General features: G+C 46.6%; 1 protein-coding gene across 1 annotated transcript in view; it reads left to right on the forward strand.

Annotated features, from left to right (window-relative positions):
- The window catches only part of MOB3C (MOB kinase activator 3C), a 49,367-nt gene extending 22,416 nt beyond the window's left edge, over positions 1-26,951 (forward strand). Inside the window, exons 3-4 of the mRNA XM_084637924.1 lie at positions 9,678-9,880; positions 23,416-26,951. Coding sequence (XP_084494050.1) covers positions 9,678-9,880; positions 23,416-23,445 — 233 coding nt within the window. The 3' untranslated portion in view covers positions 23,446-26,951. The remainder of the gene's footprint in view (positions 1-9,677; positions 9,881-23,415) is intronic.
- The last annotated feature ends 378 nt before the right edge of the window (positions 26,952-27,329 follow it).

Raw genomic sequence — 27,329 nt, forward strand, 5'->3', positions numbered from 1 at the left:
ATGGTTGGTGCCACCATCCTGGGGGAGGCAGGTGACCTCTGTAATTAGGGATGCAGGTACCACACTGATTGGAGTCCCGGGGCAGCGGGGGAGGGAACACAGGGAGAGCCCAGACTCCAGGGGCTATTCTGATTGGGTGGGGTGAATGTGTAGACTGAATCAGGGAAACAGCCTTCCCCCCACTCCCCTCACCAGGTCAGCGGAGCAGATCCACAGATGCTATTTCCCCTGGCCGCTTGGAGAGGGGCGGAACGGAAAATCCACATAAGCAGGGGGCAAAGCCAGGGGGACCCACTGCTGTTGGTGGCTGAGATCCACTCGGGCAGGAGCCTCACAGCCCTTCTGCTGCCGGGGTACCCTCAGGGGCTGCAGAAGCACAGGCAGGGTTTGCCCCTCAGCAGCAATGTCAAAGGAGTGAGGCTGCTATGGGGCGGTGATTGGGCATGTGACCGTTCCCTTCTCTTCAGCGAGGAGGCCTTGCGCATCCGGTAGCTGGGAAGGACTTTACCGCCCCCCTCCCCCCCCCCGCTCAGCTCCTATCTTATCCCAGTGGGGGAGCTTTTCTGTGGGCCTGAAGGGAATGCTGAGCACGGCTGGGGTGTTGCTAGACACGGCAGCCCGTTATGCTGAGGCCTGACTGAGCTGCTGTGCCCACTCATGGGATGGCTTCCTTTCCCAGATATGGTTGCTGTCACACAGTGCTACGGGACACGCATACACAGGAATTATTATAATTTGCATTGTGGTAGCACCTATGGACCAGCTCATGGACCAGGATCTAAGTGTGCTAGGAGCTGTACAAACTGAACAAAAAGAGAACCCCCAAAGAGTTTATAATCCAAGAGTAAGACAAGAGGCAGCAGATGGACAGGAACAATGAGACAGCATGGGCCGGGGTAGCCACATGCCACCTTGTTGAGGTGTTTGTAGGCCCCACGGAATTATTTCATGTAGAAGCTTGGGCGTAGGATTACTAAGGACAGTGGTGGTATGAGTCAACAATGGAAGATAAGGGTAAAGGCTAAAGACTTAGCTTCACACACCCACATTGTTCTGATTTACTATGCCAATGTTGTTAAAGCACTACAACTACCCTAATGTGGATGCGGTTATACCAGTATAAAGATCCTCATGCTGGGATGGCTTATTCTTTTATGGGAAGAGGAATAAGCTATAATGGTAGAAGGACTTTTATATTGGTCTAACTGCAACCATATGAGGGATTGGACTGATAAAACTATGTCCACAGAAAATCAGACCCTTAACCGACATAGTGACTCCAGTACAAAACCTGCGTAGATCAGGTCTACAGATTGTAAAAGAGTGCTGAGCACCCTTTTAAATTCTGTCCGTGAAATTAGCAGGCTTTGTTCATAGTTAAGCAACTATGTGAAGTGCTTTCTTTCTAAACACAATCTGGGCCTTCCATGCCCTTTCCCAAAGAACACAATTAACAAAACAAAACAATCTGATACTTTCCCAATAATAAAGGGGGGAAACATTTGGACGCAGCATGATGCGATTGTAAAACCAGCCAGCTGAGAAAACAAGGGGGGGGTTTTTTGTCTTTTCCCATCTCCTTCCGAAATTAACACCATGCATAATTTGCAGCTGCTGTGCTGCCATTAATTTTAAGTGGCGTTTTAAAAAAAAGTTTTTAAAATGGTGTTTAAAGAGGAAGGGGCCATTCTGTTAACAATAAGCTGCCAAAATGGGATTTAATAATAATAATTAATAATTCATTGTATTAATACTGCTGACTTGAATTATTCCTTTCTACAGTTTCATGGGACTGATTAATAATGAAAGAATGCAATTAGCTGGCACTAGTGTACGTAGGCAGACTCCTGGCAGGGAGGATACAAAGACTGCTTAGAATTGTGTTTCCATAATTGTGTATACTTTTGGATTTCTCTCATTTTAATGTCTTTCTACCCATTGTCTCACATGGTTTCCGTGTTTTGAAGCAATCAGTGCAGTGTGTGGAAAACATGTCTCCTTGAGCATTTAAAGCACAACCCTAGGTAGGTTTCAAGTAAAACGTCCCAGTAAAGTTAAAATTAAGGTGCTAAACCATTGTACGGCTGCAAGTCACCCCTAAGACCAGGGTCCTGGCCAAATATCAATTAAGGTAATTAAATTTTGAGTACTTGTATCCTTCCGAGGGTTTCAGATGGATACGGTTCTCTTCACTCGATGGCCTCACTTGTTGTTGTTGTTCCTGAGTGCTGTTAAGCAGTTGCTATGTGTCACCTCAGATGTGGCTGCATTTCTGTAGAGGGGAAAATGATTCTTCTCGGTGTAGATTGTCCAATCAGGTTTTGAAGTTTGGGAAGTGTTTTGGAATCAAAGTCACTATGTATGAGGGCTTGCCCTCCAAAGCGAATTAAACTCAACTGAATTAAGGCCACCTTAATTCTGTGTCAGTGTCCACGCAGGGATTTATTGTGGTTTAACAAATCCCTTTTAAAAGTTCATTTGGATTCATTTTCCTGGGTAGACTAGCCCTGAGTTGCTCACTCTAGTCAAAACAATCCTATAATGTAGGATTATGGCAGCACCATCATGTATCATGTGATAGGGAAACCTTTCATATGGTTTTGTTCTATATTAGGACTTTGGTTAACACAGTGATAAAAGCAGCAGGCCTGGATTTTAGAATTAGGCACTGTCTTTGTGGCTGGAATTATAATAATGGATTATTATTATTTACATTAGCACCTAGAGGTCACAACCAAGATTGGGGCCTCACTGGGCTAGAGCAGAGGAGGCCCATTACCGCTCTGCTCCATAACGTGATGCCTCTCCAATAAGTAACCCTGTTCCACATCGATAACCAACCTCATTTCCCCCCGGTGTCCTCGGTCGTGATTTAAAGCTGAGCATCTGGAAGTGCAGGGTCGGTGCTGCTGGGAATCTCTGGAAGTCAGGTTAACTCTTTTTCAGAAGGGTCTGATTGGGGCTGGGGAAGGAGTTTAATTTCTCAACGATGGCTAATGAGCCATCAGTGAGGCAATTTTATCGATGCAGCAAAGATCAGCTGAAGGGAAAGCATGTTAAGAATCACGCAAGCCTGCCTGACACCAGATCCGTTACAGCTGAATGGCCCTGTGTGCCTCTGGCTCGAGAAATCTTCCCCTTGTCTTCTACCAGGAAGGCTCCTCTTTCTTCTAATGAGGCTGGAGAGAGCGGGAGGCTCGTTTAGCTCCGGATGTCCCTGCCCCCGTGGCAAACGATGCTCCATCATTCTAGGGAGCAGCTCGGTTAAGAGCCAAGATGGGATGGCTTGAGGAGCAGAAGGGCGAGTTATTTATGCCACTCCATAAGGGACAGATGAGATCTGGAACATGCTTGGTGTGGGTGTTTTGTTCTCGCAGGGGTGAGGTGGCTGCCAGGGCGATGGCTCGGTACCCGAAAGAACATCCATTGAATTTAGATTCAGGGCAAGGGGAAGTTCAGTTTCCCTAGCTCCTTGCTGATGTGAGAAAAGAGGCAAGGCTGGTACCCGTTGCTTTGGAACTTGCCACTTTCCGATGCTGAACTGCGGGTAGGAGCAGCAGGATGGTAAGAAGCCTTCAGGGCTTTGAAAATTCACAGCAGCACATAGATAGAGGGGGGTGGAAGTTTATCAGATTTCCACCCCACTTCCTGCCCAGAGGAAGGCTTTTTAATCATCTTTCAGGCCACCATGCTGAGTGGATCCTGTGTACCACAAACAGACAGCTTGCCTCTTCCTTTTTAAATACTTTGGCACGGTCTGGGTTAAGACTTGCTTCTGAGCATGATGGGGATATACATTCTCCTGTATCTGCTGCAATTGCCCGGTAGAAGCTAAGATTCTAGAATGACATATCCATGCTTCAGGTCGTTTCCTGGCCATCTCAGGGGTCAGGAAGGAATTACTACTTCCCATGCACAGGGGTGTTGTGCTTATTTTCCCGTTTCATCCGAAGCAGGGTGGCAGCAGGAATCTGGACTCGATGGGCTGGGATAATAAATTTCGTATTATTATGATGAGCCCTTTCCCTAGAACGGGGCATAGTTCTTCAGTTCTTATAAAAGGCTGATGTGGCAGCTTATGCAGCCATGTGATGGGATGTAGGGGTGGATGAGAAGGGACAACGTACTGACATGTCAGCGGAGAGCATGACGTGGAGAATTCACGTTCAGTTACAGTTGAACATCAAGCACGTACTCGGGGTGACTTTGCCAAATCCAGTTTGTCCGATCTGCCTGATGTCACCGTGTCTGATCGCTTGGAAACCTTTCTGCCTTATTCACCCACAGCTGCCTGTTAACATCCCCTGCACACTCCAAATCAAAGGCAATACCAACTCCAGTGCCACAAGGGCATATGTAGGCTTGTGTGTGTGTTCATGGGGAATCATAACACTGTGGCACCATGTGGCAGAAGTGGGGACTAGCCTATCAGTCTTGGGCCGTGGTAACTGGAGCTGATGAGTTCTGTGCATGGGAGTTCATGCAAACATTTTTTTCCCCGTTTTTTGTCTCGTTGGGAGTTCATCCCTCCAGAGGGCTGGGCATTGAGCTCCACAGAACTAGCACAGACCTAGGCATCAGCGGAAGAACATTCTTGCAGAAGGTGATGGCAGAGCAATATAAATTCTTGGACCTGTGATTGTTGATCTTTTAACGAGAAGGTTGGGAGTGTGCACATAGGAGGTGACTCTGGCTGGGAAGACATCGTCTCTGCGTTCTCAGTAGTGGACTTCTCCATCTCCTGGTCTGAACAGGGAACTTCCATTCCCTACCCATTACTGGTTTGGTGTCACAAAACACTTGAGACTCTGCCCTCTCTAAATTGCCCCTTGCCCAAAGAGAATTCTTCAGTGACGTCCCTGGGTGGCACCTCCCTTGCCCTAGTGCATTGGCTATTCTCATGAAGAAGAGGGTGTGGCCGGAGTGTCTTTACACCACAGTGGTCCCCAGCTGCTGAAATGTCCCCTCAGAGCTGTTGGCAGCTAGATGTAAGTTAGAGCAGCCCTGAGGCTGCTCTAAGGCACTCAGAAGTCTGGACTGGTTCCTGGCCAGCCCTGGAACCCAGAGTGGTGTAAAGCTACCTTTCCCACTCCCCTTGGTCCCGCCCTAAGTGTAAACTCAGCCAGAGCAAAGAATCTAGTCCTCTGACAATACTAGCTCTGGGAAACAGACTTTATTTCCCACCCCAGCCCCCTGACCTGGTTTTACCATGTGATCTGATTTTATAAGCACCGCCCCACGGGTTGTTTACAGCATACACTAAAACTGGCAAGTTGGATCAAGTTTCTTCCTTGCTTTTTGTTTTGGTCGGAAAAGGGATCAGGGAAGCAGGATGCGTAAGCAACACTAGGTCACAAACACAGAGCTGCGGCATTCGCTGCTTCCTTCACAACAGCCCCTTGCTGAGTCCCTGGTAGTGTTATGAACAGCATCTCAGAAGCCCCTCTGGAGAGCAGAGGGGTTTCCCAGTGGCAATGCTGAAAACACACACTCATTAAAAGTCACTGACTGTGATGGATCCTCTTTATTAAGGGGAGCGTTGCTGGCTGATGCTTCATCATTTTCCAGCCTCATCTTACTCTGCTGGGGCCGTGATGTTCTGCCTTCCTTCTCTATGCAGTAACAGCAGCTCCATCTCCAGGTGAGCTGCTGATCTCAAATATTTAGGGCTTTTACTCGATCCAATCAAGAGCTTGATCCAAAGCCTGCTGAAGTCAGTGGAAGACTCCAGCAGCCTGCAGTGGGCTTTGGATCAGGCCCAAAGAGAGCCCCAGTTAACCTAGACCCTCCAGGCTGCGGGGAAACTGAACAAGCTGCTTGCTTGCTTTGCTATTATAGAGGGCAAAATTGCTCATCCCATGGAATCACCTCACAGCCTTGTCCCCCAACAGACCTCGGGGTTTGGTTTGGTTTGGTTTCCTTAAAGGCAGCATTTCATATATCTCAGCTACATTATTAGCGCCTCAGTCTCCAGGCAAAATCGGGGCCTCACTGTGCTAGGGACTGTACAAACACATAGTGAGGGACAGTCCCTGCCCCAAAGATCTTACACGCTCAGTAAGGCAGGATTCTTAGCCCCATTTTACAGCTGGGGGAATGGAAAGATGAAGGGACCTGCTGCTGTTTACACACAGTCTGTGACCAAGCCAGGAACAGAACCCAAAGCTCTGGAGTTCCCATCCGGGACCTTAACCACAGGCCAGTCCTATTATCCTCTACAGTCAATTTAACCCTTTACTGTCCACACGATAGGTTCGTTTTCTCAGTTAGGTATTCATGGTTCACCCACCTTCCATGAAAGCAATAAAAGACTTGATGCAAAATCCTAACCGCACCTTTTCTTATTGATAATCGGCTATGGAAATCCTGTCTCATAGCAAAAGGGTAAAAAACAAACAACAAACCAGAGGGCTGAGTGTGTTTTAGTTGAAGAAAACAGAGCAGAATTTAGCCTGGTATCTGTGAAAATCAGGTGTAATTCCATTAAACCCAGCGGAGTCTCTCCCACATAAGTGAAAGCAGAATCTGGTCGTTGGATCTATAAATAACATGAAATCTATGCAGCTTTTTAAATCAATGTATGCGAAGGGGAACCCCTGATGTGTTGTGCTTTGTCATCATGTTTCCGATAGTTTTCAGAGCTTAGGGGTAACTATGTTTTTGGAAACAGGCTGTAGTCTGTGTCTCTCCTCTTAAGTACATCTCAGATTTAGCCCAGTGGTGGCATTGGCCCACTTGTCAGGTGGGAACAAGGCTGAGATCAGCCAACCTGCTTTACCACCACCTGGTAAACATTTAGCAACTACCAAGCTAGGCTGGATTTGACCCGGAATCCTGTAGGTGAAATTCACTAGGTCCCCTGAGCCTCTGAGAGGAGGTTGAGTTGTGGGTCAGAGAGAAAGTGTAGATCTGGATTTACAAAACACTTCCTCTAATCTTCAGATGGAGCCAAATTTTTCAGCTGGCCCCTATTTAACACTGCCTAGTCCCATTTCCTCTATCTAGCACTCTTTGGCTGCGAAAGCCGGTCAAAACGAAACCCAGACCAAATCCCCTTGAACTCTGCATCCAGGTCCAAACTTCATGGCTTGGGCCTACCGTGGTCATTGGACTCACCGAGATCCAGCCCTGACACTTTTCCCATGGTTAAATAGTAGTGCTTTATGCACTAATACACAGAGCGCGGCTGGACTGTGGTGAACATGGCTGTAATTAACACATGCTCGCTCATCTTTATCGGCGCACCAGGGGTTCATCGGAAAATCATCGGAAGAAGCCGCATTGTGCAGATGCAACTCCTCTGAGATGTCTTTAAATGCTAATCTGTGCGTCATTAGGCTGGGCAGCTTCAGTGATTAAACAGCCTCTTGCTACGTTTCCAGGGAGGCATGACTTCAAAGGGGGGGGACCCAGCATAGCCCACTTGAAAGTATGGTGCAGAAAACCAATGCATGGCTGCTGACGCTTCCTCAGCTAGTCTTTGAAAGTGGTGTCTAATAGTGAACGGAGGTGAAAGAGCACCGTTAATGGGGCTCTGATGCATATATCTTATAAAGCCTGGTTAGACAGATCAATGTTTGGTATGGAGCTTGTTTTCAGACATGGCTAAATATACATAATAAGGAGAGGGGGCTGTGGCTGGAACTGGAATGGTTTTAGTTGTACCGCCCATCTGCAAACCTGCCACCCTGAGATTTCCATTCTGCGAAGCAGCTGCTGCTCCAGATCCTCTTCTCCGTGTTCCCATGTAACTTCCATTGAAACTGGCAAAGGCCTGGCAAAATCTGACAGACTAAACGTAGCACCAGAATCCAGGAACTTCTGTGGCATAAACCCACGACGGCCACTGACTTGCTGGCTCGGCTCGGACAAGTTTAGATGAATCTTCTCTGAGCTTGAGTCTAGCTGTGTCTCTGCAGGCTTGTATGGTGGGGGAAGTGGGATCCTTTCTCCCAGCCCACTGTGCATGGGCAGCCAGACTCCTGGAGTTAGCACCCGATCCGGGCAAGGTGCATTTGGGAGGAATAGCTGGATAGGGCACTTGCCGGTGTTCGCAGGTGTTATATCTCCATCAAGGAAACATAAGAACAGTGTCTGTATGCCCGTGGAGGCATTATTATTTGTATTCCCCTGGCACCTAGAGGCCCCAGCTGAGATCAGGGCCCCATTGTGCTGCACGGACATCTATGCTGCAGCTGGGAGCGTGCTGCTCAGCGCAGGTAGACAGACATGCACGAGCTCGGCTCAAGCTAGCATGCTAAAAAGAGCCACGTAGCCAGGGTAGCGTGGGTGGTGGCTTGAGCTAATCACCTGAGTACAAACCTGCCTGGAACCTCTGCGTGCGTATTCGGGTGGCTAGCCTGAACCACTCCTGTGCTACCCCGGACTACGCTGCAATTTGGTTATGCTAGCTTGAGCAGTGCTAGCATGTGTCTGTGTACCCGCGCTGCGAAGCGTGCTCCCGGCTGCAGGGGAGACACAGCCCCTGACCGAAAGAGCTAATAATGTAAATAGTCAAAAGACAGGCGTGTTTTCAATTTTTGGTGATAAGGTGGCTGTGCAACAAAATATTGTCATTTTAAAGCATTCAACCAGCTTTAATAATGCATGCCCGTGTCACAGGAACTTGGGAGGGTTCATTAGCTAATGTCTATTAAGAGCTTTGATGGTTGTTATTGTTACTGATAATTATTTGTAGCACCTGTGGGGTCCGATCAGGGCTCAAGGTTCCATTGTGCTAGATATCGTGCACCCCTTCTGTGAAAAGACAGCCACCAGGCTAAAGAAATTACAGGCTAAGCCCCCGATCCTGCAAACACTTAAGCGCATGCTTAACTTTATGCCCAATGGGTAGAGCTGGCGGAATTTTTTTAACTGAAAAGTTTTCCCACTGGAAAACGTGGCTTTGCCAAGATTGGAATTTTCTGCCGGAAAGGTGTTGTTTGGATGAAATTTCCCCAGTTGGGAGAATCAAAACAAAAACCTGCATTTTGAATGGCCGCCGCTTCAAAACTAAACCAAAACATTTCACGTTGACATTTGGTAAAATTTTTGTTTGCGTCTGAAATGTGGTAATTTCCCATGTTGATCTTTCCAATTAAAAACACTTTTTTGGTCTTTTTTCACATAGCAACATTTTTGGCTTCTTTGACATTTAATTCTCAATGAGAATGGACAGTCATTTCAAAACTTCCCAGAAAAGAAATATTCTGTTTCTTGAACAGTTCTGAACTGTGATCCAGATCCAAAACCCACTGCAGCTCTTTCCAGTGACTTTAGTGGAGATACTCACAGTGCATAAAACTAGACCCTGTTCTTGTAAAGAGAAAAGGAGTACTCGTGAGCTTATGCTCAGATAAATTTGTTAGTCTCTAAAGTGCCACAAGTACTCCTTTTCTCTTTGCGAATACAGACTAACACGGCTGCTACTCTGAAACCTGTTCTTGTAAAGACTCACAAACGTGCTTAATGGTAAGATGAGAGACAACAGTTGGACACTACAAGCAGATGGGAGAAGTGCCAGGAAACAGTAAAATGATGATCGTCAGTGTAATAAATAGTGAGGTGGAATCCTCCATATTGTTACAGTGATGATGTACCAAGCCTTTTAAATGTTACTTGTTTGGAAATTGTCAAATGCTTAAACGCTGAAAATGGCTTTTGCTTCTGCCTTGCAGGAGTCCCCTTCCCCAAGAATTTCCAGCAGGTGTGTACCAAGATCCTCACCCGCCTTTTCCGAGTCTTCGTCCATGTCTACATCCATCACTTCGATAGTATCATCAGCATGGGTGCCGAGGCCCATGTCAACACCTGCTACAAGCACTTTTACTACTTCAGCAGAGAGTTCAGCCTCATTGACCACCGGGAGCTGGAGCCTTTGGTAAGAAGTTGCCTACTTCACGTGGGGGTGAAATTCACCTCTCTGCAGAGAGAGAACACAAGACCTGTTCCTCACCAAAGTCCTCATCCTCATCTTAATGGCCCTTCGCCATTGAACCCTGCCCTTCGTTCCCATTCTGTTATTTTCACATTGACGTACTGCCAGCAGTATCTGCCTTGATCACCCTCTTCTCCACTCTTTCCCACGAGCACCTCCATGCTTTCTCCCTTATGCTTAGGAAGAACTCCCCATCAAAATTCACAAAACCACCACCTGATCTTCTTTTTAAGTCATTCCTTAAACTCTGCCTCTGCCACAGCACCCAGAAATACCTCGTGGTATCGGTTGGGCTGGTGACCACGTGGCCACTGAGACCACCCTGGCTCCTAATATGTGCAAACACACCTCTCTGTACTGTTGCCTTGCCCTCGCCCACGCTTGCATGTCTTTATTCACCTGTTGTCTATATCTAAGCTTGTGAGCCCTCCTGGGACAGGGTCTCTGATTGTACTATGCCTCATTTAACAGGGCCCTGATCCCTGGCTGGGGTCCTTACGTGCTATCACAATAATAATTTAGGTCAGCCCGCCTGGTTGGATTCCAGCCATGGTGACGGAAAGATGAGTGCAAAGCACTTATGAAGAAAAAAATCAAATGTGCAGCTACAAAATGGGGAATAAATGGTTAGGTAGTAGTATTGTCAGAAAGGATCTGGGGGTTACAGTGGATCAGAAATTGAATATGAATCAACAGTGTGATGAAGTTGCAAAAAATGGCTGATGTGTATCATTCTGATGTGGTCCTGCTTTGAGCAGGGGGTTGGACTAGATGACCTCCTGAGGTCCTTTCCATCCCTGACATTCTATGATTCTAGGGTATGTTAGTGGGCGTGTTGCATGTATGGCACTGAAGGTAATTGTCCTGCTCTACTCAGCACTGGTGAGACCTCAGCTGCAGGACTGTGTCCAATTCTGGGCGCCACACTCTAGGAAAGATGTGGACGACTTGGAGAGAGTCCACAGGAGAGCAACCGAAATCATCAGCGGGTTAGAAAACCTGAGGTCTATGAGGAAAGGTTAGAAAACCTGGGCATGTTGCTTCTTGTGGAAAGAAGACTGATGGGGGACCTGATGAAAGTCTTCAGATATGTTAAGAGCCGATATAAGGTCAATTGTTTTCTATGTCCACTGAAGGTAGGACAAGAAGTAATGGGCTTAATCTGCAGCAAGAAAGATTTAGGTTGGATATTAGGAAAAATCTTTCTAATTCTAAGGGGAGGTAAGCTGTGGAACAGGCTTCCAAGGGAGATGGTGGAATCCCCATCACTGGAGATTTTTAAGTACACCTGTCAGGGATGGTCTAGCTTTCTTTGGTCCTGCCGTAGTGCAGGGCACCAGACTTGATGACCTCTTGGAGTCCCTTCCAGCCTGACGCGTCTATGATTTTGTGGCTGCAGAGAATTGTGATGACATGAAGGGTCATTTGAATGGAGAGGGCTTTACATGAGCACAGAGTTCCTCCTTCGCAGATCTGATTGCAGGGTCTATATCCATGCCTTTAACTCCACTGTCCTCCCCCATTGCCCGGCTGCGAGAGACATTATTTCCTGACCCAATCAGGGTTCCTCCTCCCTTTGAGCACTGTACACTCTGTGTAGTGCCACATGGCTGACACAGGGGAGTTACGGAAAATCTAGAAGTTTTGGGGTCTGCTGGAAGTTTGGGAAGAAACCTATCCAGGTGCCTAATTAATTATCCTGCCTCATCACTTTGATTCTGACTCAGGTTATGATAGCTCAGCTGGCCAAAGAGCACTCAGGTTCATATGACGTACCTATCAATAGTTTAAGATGAACTAATTCTGATCTAATGGCCTGGAGCCCTGGCAAGTAGCACCTCATCCTGATTAGCTCCTCTTCCTATGATGATGCTAATCATGATAAACTTGTTCGGTATTGATGAGCTGCGGCTCAGTAACTATTCCGTCCCATTGTGGTTCTTGCTGGATTGATTCCCAGCTACTCAAAAACGTGAGTGTCACATGGTTGGAATGGGAGGTTGAAGATGCTAAAAGGTTTTCAAAGCAGATAGCTTATTTGCCAGAAGGGGTGACTGATGGGTTCCACTGAGGCCACGAGGAACTGAGCTGCTTGGTGCGATGATGCCAGTGGTCATCTGAAGGGCAACAGGCCGCATTCATCCTTGGTGTAACTTCATCTTCCTTGGCTCTTGGTGCATCTCTAAATTGGCGTCTAACAGACCCAACCATTCGTGATCGCTTGCGTGCTCAGCAGATGGCTTGCTCTGTGGGTGACCACCTGGGGGCTAAGGGAATGGCTAAGTCTTAGGTCAAATACTCTGACTCAGTGATTCAAACCCCAGCAAGGTAACTTCTTCTGAGTCGGAGAAAGTAAGTCCTGGGGTCGTGGGGTGCATAGACCCCAGGCTGCCATGACCACGAAGGGGTTAACAGGTAGACCAGCTCTCTCAGCTAAGCACAGACTCCTTCAGCAGAAGAGCAGCCGCAAGTCGAACTTCCAGAGAAAGAGAATCAGAAACTGTGAGTCTGGAAGAGGGTTACAGGAGCGGTGGACCAGGAAGCACCAAGGGATTGCGAGGAGCCAGTCCCTGCTGCTTAATGAAGGGTCCCTTGGATCCCAGAGGAGTGAGCAGGCCTTGCTGGGGTCTCCTACCATCTACTAGCAAAAGGATCTGGAGCCAAGGGGTCTGGAGTCTATGGGGGCTGCGATTATTGCTTCTTTGCTAGGGTTCACTGCCCCTCAAGGGGAGAGGCTATAGACGACTCAGCTGGACTCCTAAGAGGAAGCCACCCTGCACAGGGCCAAACGACTGATGGTAGAGGGAGAGAAACTGAGGCAGTTGCCATGGCATCACGCACAGCTGCGAGAGGGCGCTGACTGCGAAAGGCACCCAGGACTCCTGTACAATTTGTTCACTTTCAGAAGTGATGGAAAATCAAGGTCCCATCTGCTTTGTGCAGTCCATAAATAGCTCAGGGCACTTCTCCTGTGAGCAGGGGGATTTGCTCTGAGTTCCTTCTCCAAAACTGCCCTCCCCTTGACCATGTGCTGGCTGGCCGCCGCTCTAGTCTGCCCCAGAGATGGCTGAATTTTGCCAGAGTGGTGTGGAGAAGGCCAAATCACTCAGTAAGATCTAGCTAGTAGTTTTTGTAAAGTGCTTTTCTCTGCTATACATGTGAAAAATATGGCTTATTAGTGCAGCCAAGACTCCAACCGGATCCCATGGGCTGGAGGTAGTAGCTGAGTGCCCCTCCCCCTCCCCCCAAAACAACAGCCCCCGTCTGGCTGAGACAGCAGGAGCTGTGCTAAGCTTGTCTTATCTGGGAGCTGCTCTTTTCCGCCTCTGGCCCCAAACACTATTAAAGACCAGGAAGCTGAAGAGGATGAGAGGGAAAAGAATGTTGCTATAATAAACCACTTCCCCCTCCCTAATCCGCTTTCCTTTAAGACACAATAAGTGGAAGTTTCAGTGCTAACATCCTTGCACCCTTTCAATAAGTCCCGGGTCTTTGTTTATTTGATAGGGGTTTTTTTGCTGGCTGTGTCCCGGTGTGAATTGTAAGAATGAGAAAATAATATTTTGCACCTAAATCTCCCCTTTCAGCAAAGAAACTTAATGCACTTTAGCAAGATGAATGAACTTATCTTGCTTTTCAGAAGGGGTAAACTGAGGCAGAGGTAGACTAAGTGACTTGCTTGAGGTTAAACTGCAAGTCAGTGGCAGGGCCTGGAACAGAACTTTCAGGGTCCCACTCTACCCACTAGTCTACAATGCCCCTGCTCCACACAGGAGACCATTAGTCGTCTGGTCTGATTCATATAACAGAGGGCAGATTCTTACCCCTAGCCATGGTGATATGGATTTTTTTCATGTGCCCTTTCATGAAATTCGTATCTAGATATTTGTTGTTGCTCATTTGGAATATACACCTATGACAACTTCCTCCAAAGCAATGGGCCGATTTGTGCCTTGACTTGTGCCTTTTGTTTCAGGTCATGGACTCAGTCAGCCCTTTTCATTGGCGAATTGGGGAATGTAAGATATGCAGAGAGCAGCTGCATCAGAGAGCTTCTATCTCTCCTCCTGCTCTCTCAGCCAAACTCCCTTTCTGTCATAGAATATCAGGGTTGGAAGGGACCTCAGGAGGTCATCTAGTCCAACCCCCTGCTCAAAGCAGGGCCAATCCCCAATTTTTGCCCCAGATCCCTAAATGGCCCTCTCAGGGATTGAACTCACAACCCTGGGTTTAGCAAGCCAATGCTCAAACCACTGAGCTATACTGCCCTCTCCTTAGCCACCTGTTCCTCTTAGCGGGTGGAAGCATGGTGTAGTGGCTATAACAGAGCCTGGGAGTCTGGAGAAGTGGCGCTTTATTCTTGGCTCTGCTGCTCACTCGCTTGTGTGACTCACACAACCTCCCCAGAGTTCACTTTCTGTAGCTAGGAAGCAGGGAGGATCTATCTAGTTCTAGTGCTTATCTCATCCCCCCACTTGTCATAGTATCTGAGTGCCTGGCGGTCCTTAAGGTGGTTGTTGTCACCGCACTCCTGTGAGTCAGGGCAGTGTTATCCCCATTGCACAGAAGGGGAACTGAGGCCCAGTCACCCAGGCACTCTGGAGGAGCAGGGAATTGAACCTGGAGCTCTGAAGTTGCAGGTGAGCATCCTCACCACCGGAGCATCCTTCTCTGCAGTAGTGCAGTGAATTGGCATGTAACACGCACCAATACCCTCCAGTGGATGAAATCAGAATGACTCAGCTGACCTATATGGCAGATCACTCCTGTACTTTGACAGAGTAGGAGGGTGTAAGTTCTGTTCCTGCTGTTGAAGTTTTGAATGGCCCCAGCGTGCTACATAACGACAAACTGTGGCATTCACCGTTGACCAGGGATTGGTTTCAATGCTTCCCTACCTCCATAGAGTGCATTGAAAGCCCCAAATACTCGAGAAGTGCCAAGTATTATCTTATTGCTGGCCAGCAGGACCCTTGGCTAAGCATTGCTGCAGTGATCTGTAGGACACATTAACTTAGCCCAGCCACCAGAGAGGATTTGGCTAATTCTGAGAGGCAGGGGAGCCTAGCATAGAGCTTCTCCAACTTTTCCCTAGTGTGAACCAACTTGTCATAGAGTCTGTCTCCGGGGCACCTCCTTCCCTGCTCTGGGCTCTGCCTCCCACCCTGCTCACAATCCTATAATGTCCCTGGGCAAGGGCCTGTCTCTGTTATAGTCGTAGATCCCAAGGCCAGAAGGGACCATTGTGATTTTCTCATCTGGCCCCCTATAAAACACAGGCCAGAGACCTTCCCCAAACTAATACATGTTAGTTTATACCATGCCTAGCACAACAGGAGAGAAAGGATGGTCCAGTGATTAGGGACAAGCTTAGGTTTTGGGAAATCTGGGTTTCCACCACCCTGTGTGGCCTTTGGCAAGTCACCTAGCCTCTCTGTGCCTCTGTACAATGGAGAAAACAGCACTGCCCTACCTCCCGGGGGTTCCGTGAGGATAAATGGGGTAAAGACTGTGACGTACTTCGAGATCCATGGTTGAAAAGCACTATATAAGATCTAGGCATTCGTATTATACTGGGGCCTGGACCTGTAGATGCTACTGTAAGGCAAATAAAATCTGTCAGTCTAAGGTAATCTGCTCCCCATCACTGCAGCATCTGAGTGCTTCATAAACCTGTCGGCACCACACCACTGTGCGGGAGGAAGTGTTGTTATCTCATCATACAGAGGAGGGAAGGCAGGGCCTTGGGGCGGAATGTGGGCAAGGCCACGGCCTGGGTTAGGGGTGGCTTAGCCTCCCCTGGCCTTCGATACCTGCCGCCCATGGCTGAGTGATATTTGGAAAGTGCCGAGCACCATTTAGCTGCCTTGTTATGGGATGTAGCAGCTGGAAATGAGAGGGAGGAGCCAGCACCGTGGGATGAGCCACTGGCAAATGTCCCGCAGGCAACAGATCGGGAACCTCTGCTTTAGAAAAATGATCACTGGCGTTCGGGAAGAAGGAGCTTGTGATTTCTAATCCTGACTCACTGCTTGGCCTTGGGGAAAATGAGTCTAATAACTTCTCTACCTCCTGGGGCATAGTCCCAAAATCTGGCCCCATCAAACTCTGTGGTTTTGAGAAGGAGCCGGATTCATCCCTGTATGCTTACACAGTGCTAAGCAATATTAATTGGTTACGTCTCTTGGCCCAAGACCGGCTCAAGAAATGTGGGTCTTCAGAAACATTTGTTTTCCTGGGGCAAGTGAAGTCGGGTCGTAGGGATGGGAAATGACATTGGCCAAGCTCTGGATTATTAATTAGCAAGGCACTGCTGTGGGGATATTCTGAGTGTAATGGATGTCTTTTGGCACCAAGGTGTGTTACACTGTGCATGAGGGGGAAGGGGGCGGCGATCACAATAGGGATGGAATTACAGGTAGTGACACAAAGCTGAAGTGAAAATGCAGCTCAGAGGGCAGAGGAAAGCGCGGGACCAAATACAGGAAGATTGGGCAATTTAGGACAAGAGAATGAACGGAGAGGCTGTTGATGTATGGATGAAAAGTCATGTAAACTATTCAGAGAGAGGCTGGTCTTAATCAAACCTCCAATTTTGCAAGTGGAATTTTGCAGATGCAAATAATTGCAGATGTAGTTGACGCAACTTAATGTCAAACCACTTAATTGGTCCAACTAACTGGGTATTTTGACCCCAAAGTGACTTAAACTGTGGGGCAAAATTGTGTCAGCGGTCATTTGCACTTGCTGTTTTCTGGTAGAGACATGGATGCCACCAGAGGAGATGCCACCATTGTGTAGGAAGGATCGGGTGGTTTCTAGGGTAGTAGATCATGACTGCGGTATTGTGGGCACTTGGGAACTGGACTGCATCTTACAGGCTCGTTTCATGTAAGTTAACAAACAGCCTCTCAAGTGATAATGACAGGTTTCAGAGTAGCAGCCGTGTTAGTCTGTATCTGCAAAAAGAAAAGGAGGACTTGTGGCACCTTAGAGACGAACAAATTTATTAGAGCATAAGCTTTTGTGCGCTACAGCTCACTTCATCGGATTCATGCAGTGGAAAATACAGTGGGGAGATTTATATACACAGAGAACATGAAACAATGGGTGTTACCATACACACTGTAAGGAGAGTGATCAGGGAAGGTGAGCTATTACCAGCAGGAGAGCGGGGGCGGGGGACCTTCTGTATGATAATCAAGGTGGGCCATTTCCAGCAGTTGACAAGAACGTCTGAGGAACAGTGGGGGGTTGGGGGCGATAAACATGGGGAATTCCAATTCAGCAGTCTGTCGTTAACTATTTCCCCATGTTTATGGGGCTAAGTCATTATGTTACTCTGAAACCTGTCATTATGCAAGGTAGCCTGTGTCCTCTTGTTTTTTCCTACCCCCCCCCCACCCAGATGTTCTGGTTTAACTTGGGTTTAAACTTGGAGAGTGGTCAGTTTGGATGAGCTATTACCAGCAGGAGAGTGAGTTTGTGTGTGTATGGGGGTGGGGGGGATGTGAGAAAACCTGGATTTGTGCAGGAAATAGCCCAACTTGATTGTCATGCACATTGTGTAAAGAGTTGTCACTTTGGATGGGCTATCACCAGCAGGAGAGTGAATTTGTGTAGGGGGGTGGAGGGTGAGAAAACCTGGATTTGTGCTGGAAATGGCCCACCTGATGATCACTTTAGATAAGCTATTACCAGCAGGACAGTGGGGTGGGAGGAGGTATTGTTTCATATTCTCTGTGTGTATATAAAGTCTGCTGCAGTTTCCACGGTATGCATCCGATGAAGTGAGCTGTAGCTCACGAAAGCTTATGCTCAAATAAATTGGTTAGTCTCTAAGGTGCCACAAGTACTCCTTTTCTTTTTGCGAATACAGACTAACACGGCTGTTACTCTGAAATCTATGTATATAAATCTCCCCACTGTATTTTCCACTGAATGCATCCGATGAAGTGAGCTGTAGCTCACAAAAGCTTATGCTCAAATAAATTTGTTAGTCTCTAAGGTGCCACAAGTCCTCCTTTTCATTTTTCAAGTGATAATGACTTTAACTTACTGCTGACCTGGGCGGGATTCATCCTGGTGACCAATGGAAGAAAGGTTTGTATGTCAAGGGTATGATCAGAAGAATTTGTGAAAACCTTTTTGTTTAACTGTTGTTATGGGAAGGTTGTTTTTGTTTTTTTGCAAATAGTCAAAGTTTAAGCAAACTTTTTGAAAAAAAAAAATCTATAACATCTCCTTTTTAAAGAAAGCCCAAGAAGACATGAGGAAAGTCGGATTGATTGAGACTTGGGCAGGTCAGTCCTGGCAACATGCTGAATGATCCCTTGCCATTTCATCCTTTCTGAGCGTCGTGTATAGGAATTGGGGGGTACCCCTTTAAACAGTTTGGGAGCTGCCTCCTTGTCTCCTCTTGCAGAAGCCCCCAGATCCTAACATAGCAATTATATATAAAATCTGTAGCTAGGTCTTTGTAAATAAGAAACCCAGTTCTTTGGAACCCCACTCTGTCTCTTTTTCTTGCATTATTCTTGTGTTGAGAGCTGAGATACGACACCGAGCTTACCATCAGGCTTATTGTTTACAGCTAATGCCGTGAAATCACTAGCACAAAACCTGGAGCAAATTGGTCACTAGCATCACCCACCTGTGTTGTTTCCTTGGCTTCTGTCTGTTGCCATTGTGGTTCTTTAGTATTTTCCTCTCTCGGTCTTGCTAAGAAAACGGAGTGAGTGTTTATTGCTGAGAAGTAACAAATTAGTGGCTTGTCTCAAGCTTGTTTCTTAGCTTTAAAAGTGTGTGGGGATGTGTGTGGGGGGTGGGGGGAAGGATAGAACAATTTAGAGATCTGGGAGGCAAAAGTTGAAAACCCCAAAGCCCTTGTGGATGATAAAAAAATTGGATTTGTTTCTAAAGGCTAAGAATATCTGGCATCCCCCATGACGTGGCTCCCATGGGCAAACTGGAGACAACAGGCATAACGGGCAGTGTGGACTTGTAGGCAGAGCAATGGATGGAGAACCTAGGTGTCTGAATACATTCCTGGCTCTGTTGCTGGGTAACCTCTGGAAAGTCTCGTCACCATCTAAGAATTGCGAAACCTGTTCCATCCCAGAGCACCCTCAAAGAGCAGATTGATGCAGAGAGGCATGCATGTAACTTGAGCTCAGGAGGTGTGGGCTATTTAGTTGTGGGGAGGGTCCTAGTAGAAAGGGGGTCCGGTTTCTAGATACTTTCTTCCTGAAGCTAAGTGAAAAGACATTGACTGACTGTATCCAGCCGTTCTGTAAACGAGACTTCTGACTTCACTGGGGTTGCACTGGCCTACACTAGGCCTTAACTTTGCCCACGTAGCCCCCCACAGCTGTAACTTGCATCTGGCCTACCACTTGTGAGGCTTCGTACTCTGCAAACCAGTCTTGGAAGGGAGCCCCCATCCTTGAAGGGCTACACAGGCCTTCTGGACACTCCGCATGGCCCATACAAGAGGGCTAGAGGCCATGGCCATCACATCGTAGTTGCTCTGTACCAGCTAGTTCTGTAGTGTCACCTTCCTGCCACCCATACCCATCCAGCTCGCTGCAGACAACCATAGAGTGCTCCTTAGATCTCTAGTAGTCCACGGAGCATAGTCAGAGAGCCACTGACTTCAACTCCAAGAATCCAAGGTGGGCAATTCCCCTGTTGCCCTTTCTCCCTTCAGAGCCCCAGAGTCCTCCTGCTGACAAACTTTCCCAGTGCAGACAGGGTCTTCAGTCTCCAGGGAGATCTTTGGGGCAGTATCTCTTGGGGACAGCATGAGCAGAATGCATTATGATTCTGTACCGAAAACAAGGCATCAAACCCGAGGCTGTATTTATGGCCGGACTGTGTTCTGTTGAAATGGGAAGTTGGGATTTTCTACCCCCCCCCTCCTGCACCGTTTGTGTGGAAAATGGACAATGTTAATCACCTCGCTGATTTCTGATATGTTTCTGCATATCAACTCCATCCTCTCCGCTGATAGTTTTTCTGCTACATTTAAAAAAAAAAAAAAAAAGCACTGGGAAAAAAAGACTGAAATTAGATTTTACAGCTCAAGCCTTTATGGATTCTAGCTTCTTATGACCTCCTTGGCAACATCACCAAGGCAACTCTTAAAGGGGCACCGAGAAGCTCTCCTCTTTTGCTCCCCATGTCTTGCTTCAGCGCTATCCTTCTTTCATTCCTGAAACTTTCAGGGTATCTTAAGTTAGATTCAGTTGATTCAGGACCCTGCACTTATCCTTATTGAACCTCATCAGATTTCTTTTGGCCCAATCCTCCAATTTGTCTAGGTCCCTCTGTCCCATCTGGTGTGTCTTCCCTTTCTGCGAGGAGATCGCACCTTCTCCCACACGTGTGATCTTTTAAACATTTTTATTTCTTTAAACAACTCCCCCGGGGTGGGGGGGGTGTATTTCCAAGCTCTCCGCAGGATGCCCATTCAGCCTACCATGGAAATAGCTATTTAATTATAAATAGCTAGATTAGCCAGCTGCCTCCCCACTCCACCATGTGTTTGCTAGTCATGGTACTTTTTATTTTTTCTTAAAGCCCCAGCTCCTGGAATCATGTGATTATGTGAGGTTTCAGAGTAGCAGCCGTGTTAGTCTGTATCCGCAAAAAGAACAGGAGGACTTGTGGCACCTTAGAGACGAACACATTTATTTGGGCATAAGCTTAGGTTTCTAGCCCTCACGGTTGTGAAGAAAAAATGAAAACATAACTTCTAAAGGCTCAAAAGGCAAATAAAAACCCCAGTATTATTTTTTAAGAATCTCATGACTTGTAAGACAATCTCATCATTTGGCGGGGGGGCTGACTCATGACTTTTGTACCACAGGGGTTGGCCACACTGAGGCACTGCAGCACAGATGGTACATAAATCATACACTGATCTTCCTGCCGTAATATTTAGCAGCACGGAGTGACACTGTCCCTGTGGAATTGAGTGAGTTTCAAAAAGTAGCCTCGGGTTCCACACTTGCCCCTCAGTCCCTCTCTCAGTCCTTGTGTTTTTTACAATCACACTTTTTCCTTTTTAATGTATTTTCCCTCCCCTCTTGTTGTATGATAGCCAATTTCTTTTGTTGTTGGCCTATCTGACTGTACAAGGGAAACTGAAACGGATTTATTGGTAAAATGGAAGGAATAAAGTATCTTTTTCTCTAATCTTTCAGCTATACTAATGTTAGGAAAAAGAAAAGGAGGACTTGTGGCACCTTAGAGACTGACCAATTTATCTGAGCATAAGCTTTCGTGAGCTACAGCTCACTTCATCGGATCCGATGAAGTGAGCTGTAGCTCACGAAAGCTCATGCTCAAATAAATTGGTTAGTCTCTAAGGTGCCACAAGTCCTCCTTTTCTTTTTGCGAATACAGACTAACTCGGCTGTTACTCTGAAACTAATCTTAGGCTTTCTCTATAATTTGGCATATTTTTATTTTTTTTTTTGCGTTGACACAGCCCCTTTAAGGATGAATTGAGAGCCTTAATTCTGAGAATGTGTTCACGTCTGTGATTATTAAATACCATTCTTAAATGATAATTTAATGTCTTTGTGTGTGCCCACCATATAAATAACCTTTCTTCTTCTAGCTTAGTAATGACCCTATTCTAATGACAATAGACCTCTAGCAAGTAATTAGCTCTCCATGCTCAGCATTTATTTCCTAAAAGAGGCATCTCTGCATTAAGAATTAAAATACTGATTTTACTTTTCCCCCAAGTAATTTATTTTGCAGAGCTAATTAGCAGCCCAGCTAAGAGTTCTGTCTTAGCAGTGGTATGCTCTTGGGCTTCTTCTTAAAGAAGGCAAATCATTAGCTTGATAAATATGTGTTTTATGATCGTTTTAACGACTGGATTTGGTCATGAGACAAAGCTGCTTATTCCCTCCTTAGGTATCTAGTTGTGTCCAGTCCTCTGTCCCAGCCGTCAAACCCTTTTCCTTCCCCCAGGGAGTTGGGACCAGAACTACCCCCCCAGCTCCTGGAAATGCTCCCACCAAATCTGAACGAGCAGCCCTGTCCTATCTGCTCCCAGCCCTCAATCCTCCATTCACAGGTGTCATCCACACTCCAAGGGTTAGAAGATCAATGCCCATTTGCTTATAAAAGTTCACCCATCCATAACTGAGATTAAACGACTGTGTGTATAGGACCTAGACAAAAACAATGCATCACAATGCAACAATGCTTTGGAAGCAGCAGCCACGGTTAACAGTAGTTCACATTTCTAACCATCCCAAAAGAACCTCCAGCACCACGACAGTCCAGTTGCTTCTGAGGTGGAGTATAGTAGCCAACCAGTGCACAGGGCCCATCCAGTTCTGATTAAAGTCAATGGAAACACTCTTGTTGACTTCAACTGGAGTTGGATCATGCCCTCCATGAGCTACACCAAAGTGGAGGGAAAGGAAAGTGTTGGATACGGACAGCAGGTCAAACCCCTTCTCTTATGGAAAAGTGTTATGGCATCTTCAGTGCCTGCTGATCTAGACAGTGTTTGAGGTATCATCCAAGGGACTCTCCGTGTGAACTGCATGCTCCTGTCTAAACATTTCCACTCCAGCTGGTCTGGAAGGCATCCACCCCCTTGTAAGACAGACTCAGCACTGGGTACAGCTGGTCTCGAAGGGCTTGATCCAAAGCCCATTGACATCCATGAAAAGATTCTCATTGACTTTGGTGGACTTTAGATCAGGGCTTATGCTGTTTGGAGCAGGGGCTTGGTTATTTGTTCAGCATATTCTGCACATCATGAACAACTGCAAGGCTAGAAAGATCCTAAACATTACAGCTGTGATTCAGTGATGCAATTAAGCTTCCCCTAGCTAGGCCCGTGCTTAGTTAGGGGACTGAAGTGCTTTGCTTCAAGGTGTTAAGGTGGTAATCAGAAATTCTTAGTACACTGCCATGGGTGCAAGTCTCAGGGAGTACAAGAAATTAGGGGTCACTGTTCTCTTTTTAGGGCCAGATTCTGACAGCCTTTCTCATGCTGAGAAGCACTGTAATCCACAGGTAAGAAAGGTGAGGCGAAAGGCGTTATTTAAAGGGAGGAAGGGTATGAGAATGCAGCAAAAACAACCAGAACTGTGCAGACTGAGATTTTTTTCCTCCTCAGAACTCTTTTATTTCAAAACCGAGTAAGGTGATTTGGTGAATAAATAAATCAGAAATAGGAGCCAGGAGAAGCCCAAACGAACTTGTCGGAATGGGGTTTGTTTTGCAAGCTGGCTTTAGTTGTTGTCTCCTTGAAACATAGTCCCATTGGCAAGCCAGAGGGACCAGGATCAGTATGATCCTCTGATGAAAAAATGCCCGTGAGACAGCATGGGAGCATGGTGTCAGTTTCCCCATGGCGCGTCGTCATTGCGGAACTGCCAAGCTGGCTGAAATTCCACCTTGATAAAACACATTGTTTTGTCTGTTCTTTTTTTTCCACACAGAAAGAAATGACAGAGAGAATTTGCCACTGAGGTGATGTCTGACGAGAAGGCTGTCCGTCTCCCCTGGAGCCCACTTGCAATGGGATGGAAATGCAGAATGCTGGACAATCTGACTCCGAGCTCTTGCTGTGGAGAGAACAGTGTTTATATGATCCCAGTCTCTGTTACGTGGATACTTTATTTTTAGAAACCATTGGCCAGAACGGGGATAGGACAAGTGTGTGTGTGTGTGAGGGGTGGTTTAAATACATACCCACAGATTTCATTCTCATCCCCGTGAGCCCTAATCACCTGCTTCTTTATTCCCCCTCAATCCCATCCCCTACACACCTGCTGTGTCCTAAATTATGTGGTTCTCCTTTAATTATGGCACTGATGGCTGGAGGGTGAAATCCCTAGCTAAATGCTCCAGTGATTACATCTGCTCACTAGATTGTGACCCTATTTTAATGACAATAGACCTCTAAGCAAGTAGTTATTTTGAGGGTGGGGACAAGGAAGGGGTTTGGATAAGGCAGGGGTTCAGATAATATAGGGTTTTGGATAACCAGGAGTTTACTATACCAGGATTCTGGCTGCCCCGTGTGCAGGTATGTGAAGAAAGCTCCTCTTGCACCATTGCACACCTGTGCACTAGGAGCCAGGACACAGACACTGGGAAGGAGTTGACTAGCTCGCTTTAGAAACGTTCCTAAAAAGGTAGAGAAGCACATGGGAAAAAGCACCAAGAATCACATTCGCCCTGCACTGCCCCCCCCGGCTTCAGCCAGGCAAAGGGGAGCTGCAGAGCAGGGGCGCACATAATGGCTAGCACCAAGAGAACTGATTTCCTCTGTGATCTCCAAAGGTCAAATGGAGGTGCTCATTATCTGAATACAGAGCCGGGGGTCTAATCCCAGTTCTCGTGGATTCCTTTAGTTGGGCTGTGGATCTTGTGCTTAATGAAAACTCCCAGGACTCTGTTTGACATTCCAGTGAAGTCAGTAGAGTTTCACCAGGGATGAATTACACCACGCTCATCCTGGTCTGTCCGGTGATGGATCACTGAGAGCTCTTCCTTCCAAACCTGGAAGGTTGGCTACAAATACAACTGTGTAACAGTAGGGAAGGCGAAGGGGATTGTGGGAACCGGAGTCAATCTGACTAGAGCTGGTCAAAACTGACGGTTGAAACAGTTTTGCACCGAACAATGGCTTGTTCCTCAAAATGGAAATTTCCATGGGATTGATTTCTCCCCCATTTCCTCCCCCAGTATCCAAAAACTGAAACACTTTGGCCAAATCCCCCCATATCTTCAGTTTTGAATTGAAGAGTTTTCAGTTTGTTGGCTCTTTAATCTAGCAGAGGTGTAACAAGATCCAACGGCTGGAAGTTGATGTTGGACATGTTCAGACTGGAAAGAAAGCATATATTTTTAACGGTGAGCATCATTAGCCATTGGACCGGCTTACTAAGGGTTGCAGTTGGTTCTACATCACTAGCAATTCTAAATCAAGATCGGTTGTCTTCCTAAAAGATCTGCTCTGCTTCAAACAGGAATTATTTCAGGGACGTTCTCTGGTCTGTGTTATACAGGAAGTCAGACTAGCTGATCACAGTGGTCCCTTCTGGCCTCTATTTCGGGGGTGGGTTGTTGGTTTGTTTGTTTTTTTTTTTTAAAAAAACCAAAACTTTTAAAGGAAAATGGAGATGAAAACAGGATTTTTCATGGGAACAAAAACTGTCCCCACTAGTTCTGGCTCTGTTTTGGGGGTTCAGAATCCGTGAGTCTGGGGGTTGAGCAGAGCCCCAAAACTCACTCAAAACTGCTGAGTTTTTCATTCCATTTTGACGTGAAACCATATGAAGCTGCGAGTCCTCCTGCAGCACCTAAAGTAAGCCCCAGCTCCCTCAAAACCAGGCCTGCTTTCCCCAGAAAGCTTTACAAATCTCTGGTAAGCCAGGGCTGCATTTCAAGGGTCTGATGCTGCGAGATGAGCATCCCCAGGCCAATCTGTGACGTCTGTCAGCATTGAGGGCTGACCCACCTCGTGTTCAGGCTCCAAGTCTTTATCAAAACTCCAACAACCAGGCAGCTGCAGGTGATGGCAAGATTTGCATGAAATTTCACACTGCTCTTATCTAGGAGTTTACAGTCCAGTAGCTTCTGGTTTCAGGGCCAAATTCACTGTGGGGACAACTCCACTGAACTCGCTGAACGTGGCCCTTTTTGGGTAAAGGATCGTTAATGTGTTTACAGTTGCAATAAAATATCGCACCACCATCCCCATCCCTACGTTTTCAGGGCCATGCAATTCCCACGGACTTCATGTGGTTAAAACCCCATGCAGCACTTTTAAACATAGTCATTACAGTCATGCAGCTCCCTTCTTCCACACTAACCAACCCACCAGTTGCTGCCTCCCCACGGGGACCATTTTTTCAAGGAGCAATATTTCCCCTCTTGTCCCTCAGTGAAGATAACTTCATCAGTCTGAGCTATTTTAAATGGGTCTTGGAGCATCAGGTACAGATGTCCTTGGTGACAGATGCATTCCAATCCGGCCAGTGTCATTTTTGCAGGTATTGTCATGGTTTCTTCTCCCTTTGTGTATATAAATAAACCCTTCCTTTGAAATGCTCTATGAAGGACTTAGGGCAAAAACGAAGGACAAAGGATTTACAGAAAGGAACAAAGCAGTGTGGCACTGAATGATGAGTCATCTTCCAGTTACTGCTTCTGGAAGGCTAACAGCAAGCAGGTTTCCCCATGTTCCCAGGGGGGGAGGGGGGGGTATTTCACCAGAGAAATATGGGTTCTGTGTTGTTTCTAACTCTCTGGGAATGTTCCATCAGAGGAATGTTCTTTGCTTTGGAGACGCTCGTTGCATGACAAGTAGCGCATGTCGTGATACAAAGGGAAGGTGGGAAATCATAATGGGAAAAACCATCAATATTTTCGGACAAGCTCTCTCAGCTTTGAAATCCTCAGACACTGCTACTGGGTGTGGTCTCCTTATCGGAATCAGATCTTGCACCTTGGAGGATCTTACCATTTAAACTCAGATGGGCTGGTAAAATCACACGTTAGAAATTCCCCATATCATGCTTGTAATACCTACTAACGAGTGCTGTGTGACACTGGCCTTTGGGCAAGAGGTGAAGTGATTTCTTGGGTTTTTTTGTTTGTTATATATTGAATGATCTGAGCCACAGTATAGTTCAGTTTGTGTCTTCCGGCCTTTCTCTGTAGAGGTTTTATACATTACATGGCATCAATATTTATAGCGTGTGCTGCACTGGTTTTTTGCTTATGAAACTGAAATGTTAAAGCCAGTATTCAAGTGCACCGGCAGATTTGTGTGCTCAAAGCACTTACTTTATTTTTTAAATCTTGTATACCAGATGTGTATTTTTTACATAGAAACAAGAAAGAAAAAAGGAGCACAAAGGGGGGAAAGTGCCACTCCAATATTTTATGCGTAAAATAACTGATAAAATGCTAAATGTTCTCATTTTGTTACGAATTAAAGAAACACGAACAAACTGGTGTTTTCCAATTTTCACTGGTTAACTTGTAGTAGTAGGGTTATCAGAAACTGGGATAATTCTAACAATGGACCTGATCCAGAGGACCCGACTCCCACTGATTTCAGTGAACCTGGCAACTCTCTGGGTCAGAAAAGCGGTATGGTAAAAAAGACTCCCAAACCACGGCTGATAATCGGCTTGGAGTATAACTGATGGAAAATTAGTGCACGATGCAAACAAATCACATGAGGGACTGTCTGAGAAAGGGAAGATTAAGGCTCCAGTCCTGCAAATGCTTAGGTACATGCTCAATTTTAAGCATGTGAGTAATCCCGTTGTTCTCAGGGGAACTACTCATGTGGTTAGTTACTCATGTGCATAAGCTTTTACAAAGTTGCAGATTG

This window comes from Lepidochelys olivacea (genome assembly GCF_965140295.1).
Source record: "Lepidochelys olivacea isolate rLepOli2 genome assembly, chromosome: 8".
In the NCBI taxonomy this organism is placed as follows: Eukaryota; Metazoa; Chordata; order Testudines; family Cheloniidae; genus Lepidochelys; species Lepidochelys olivacea.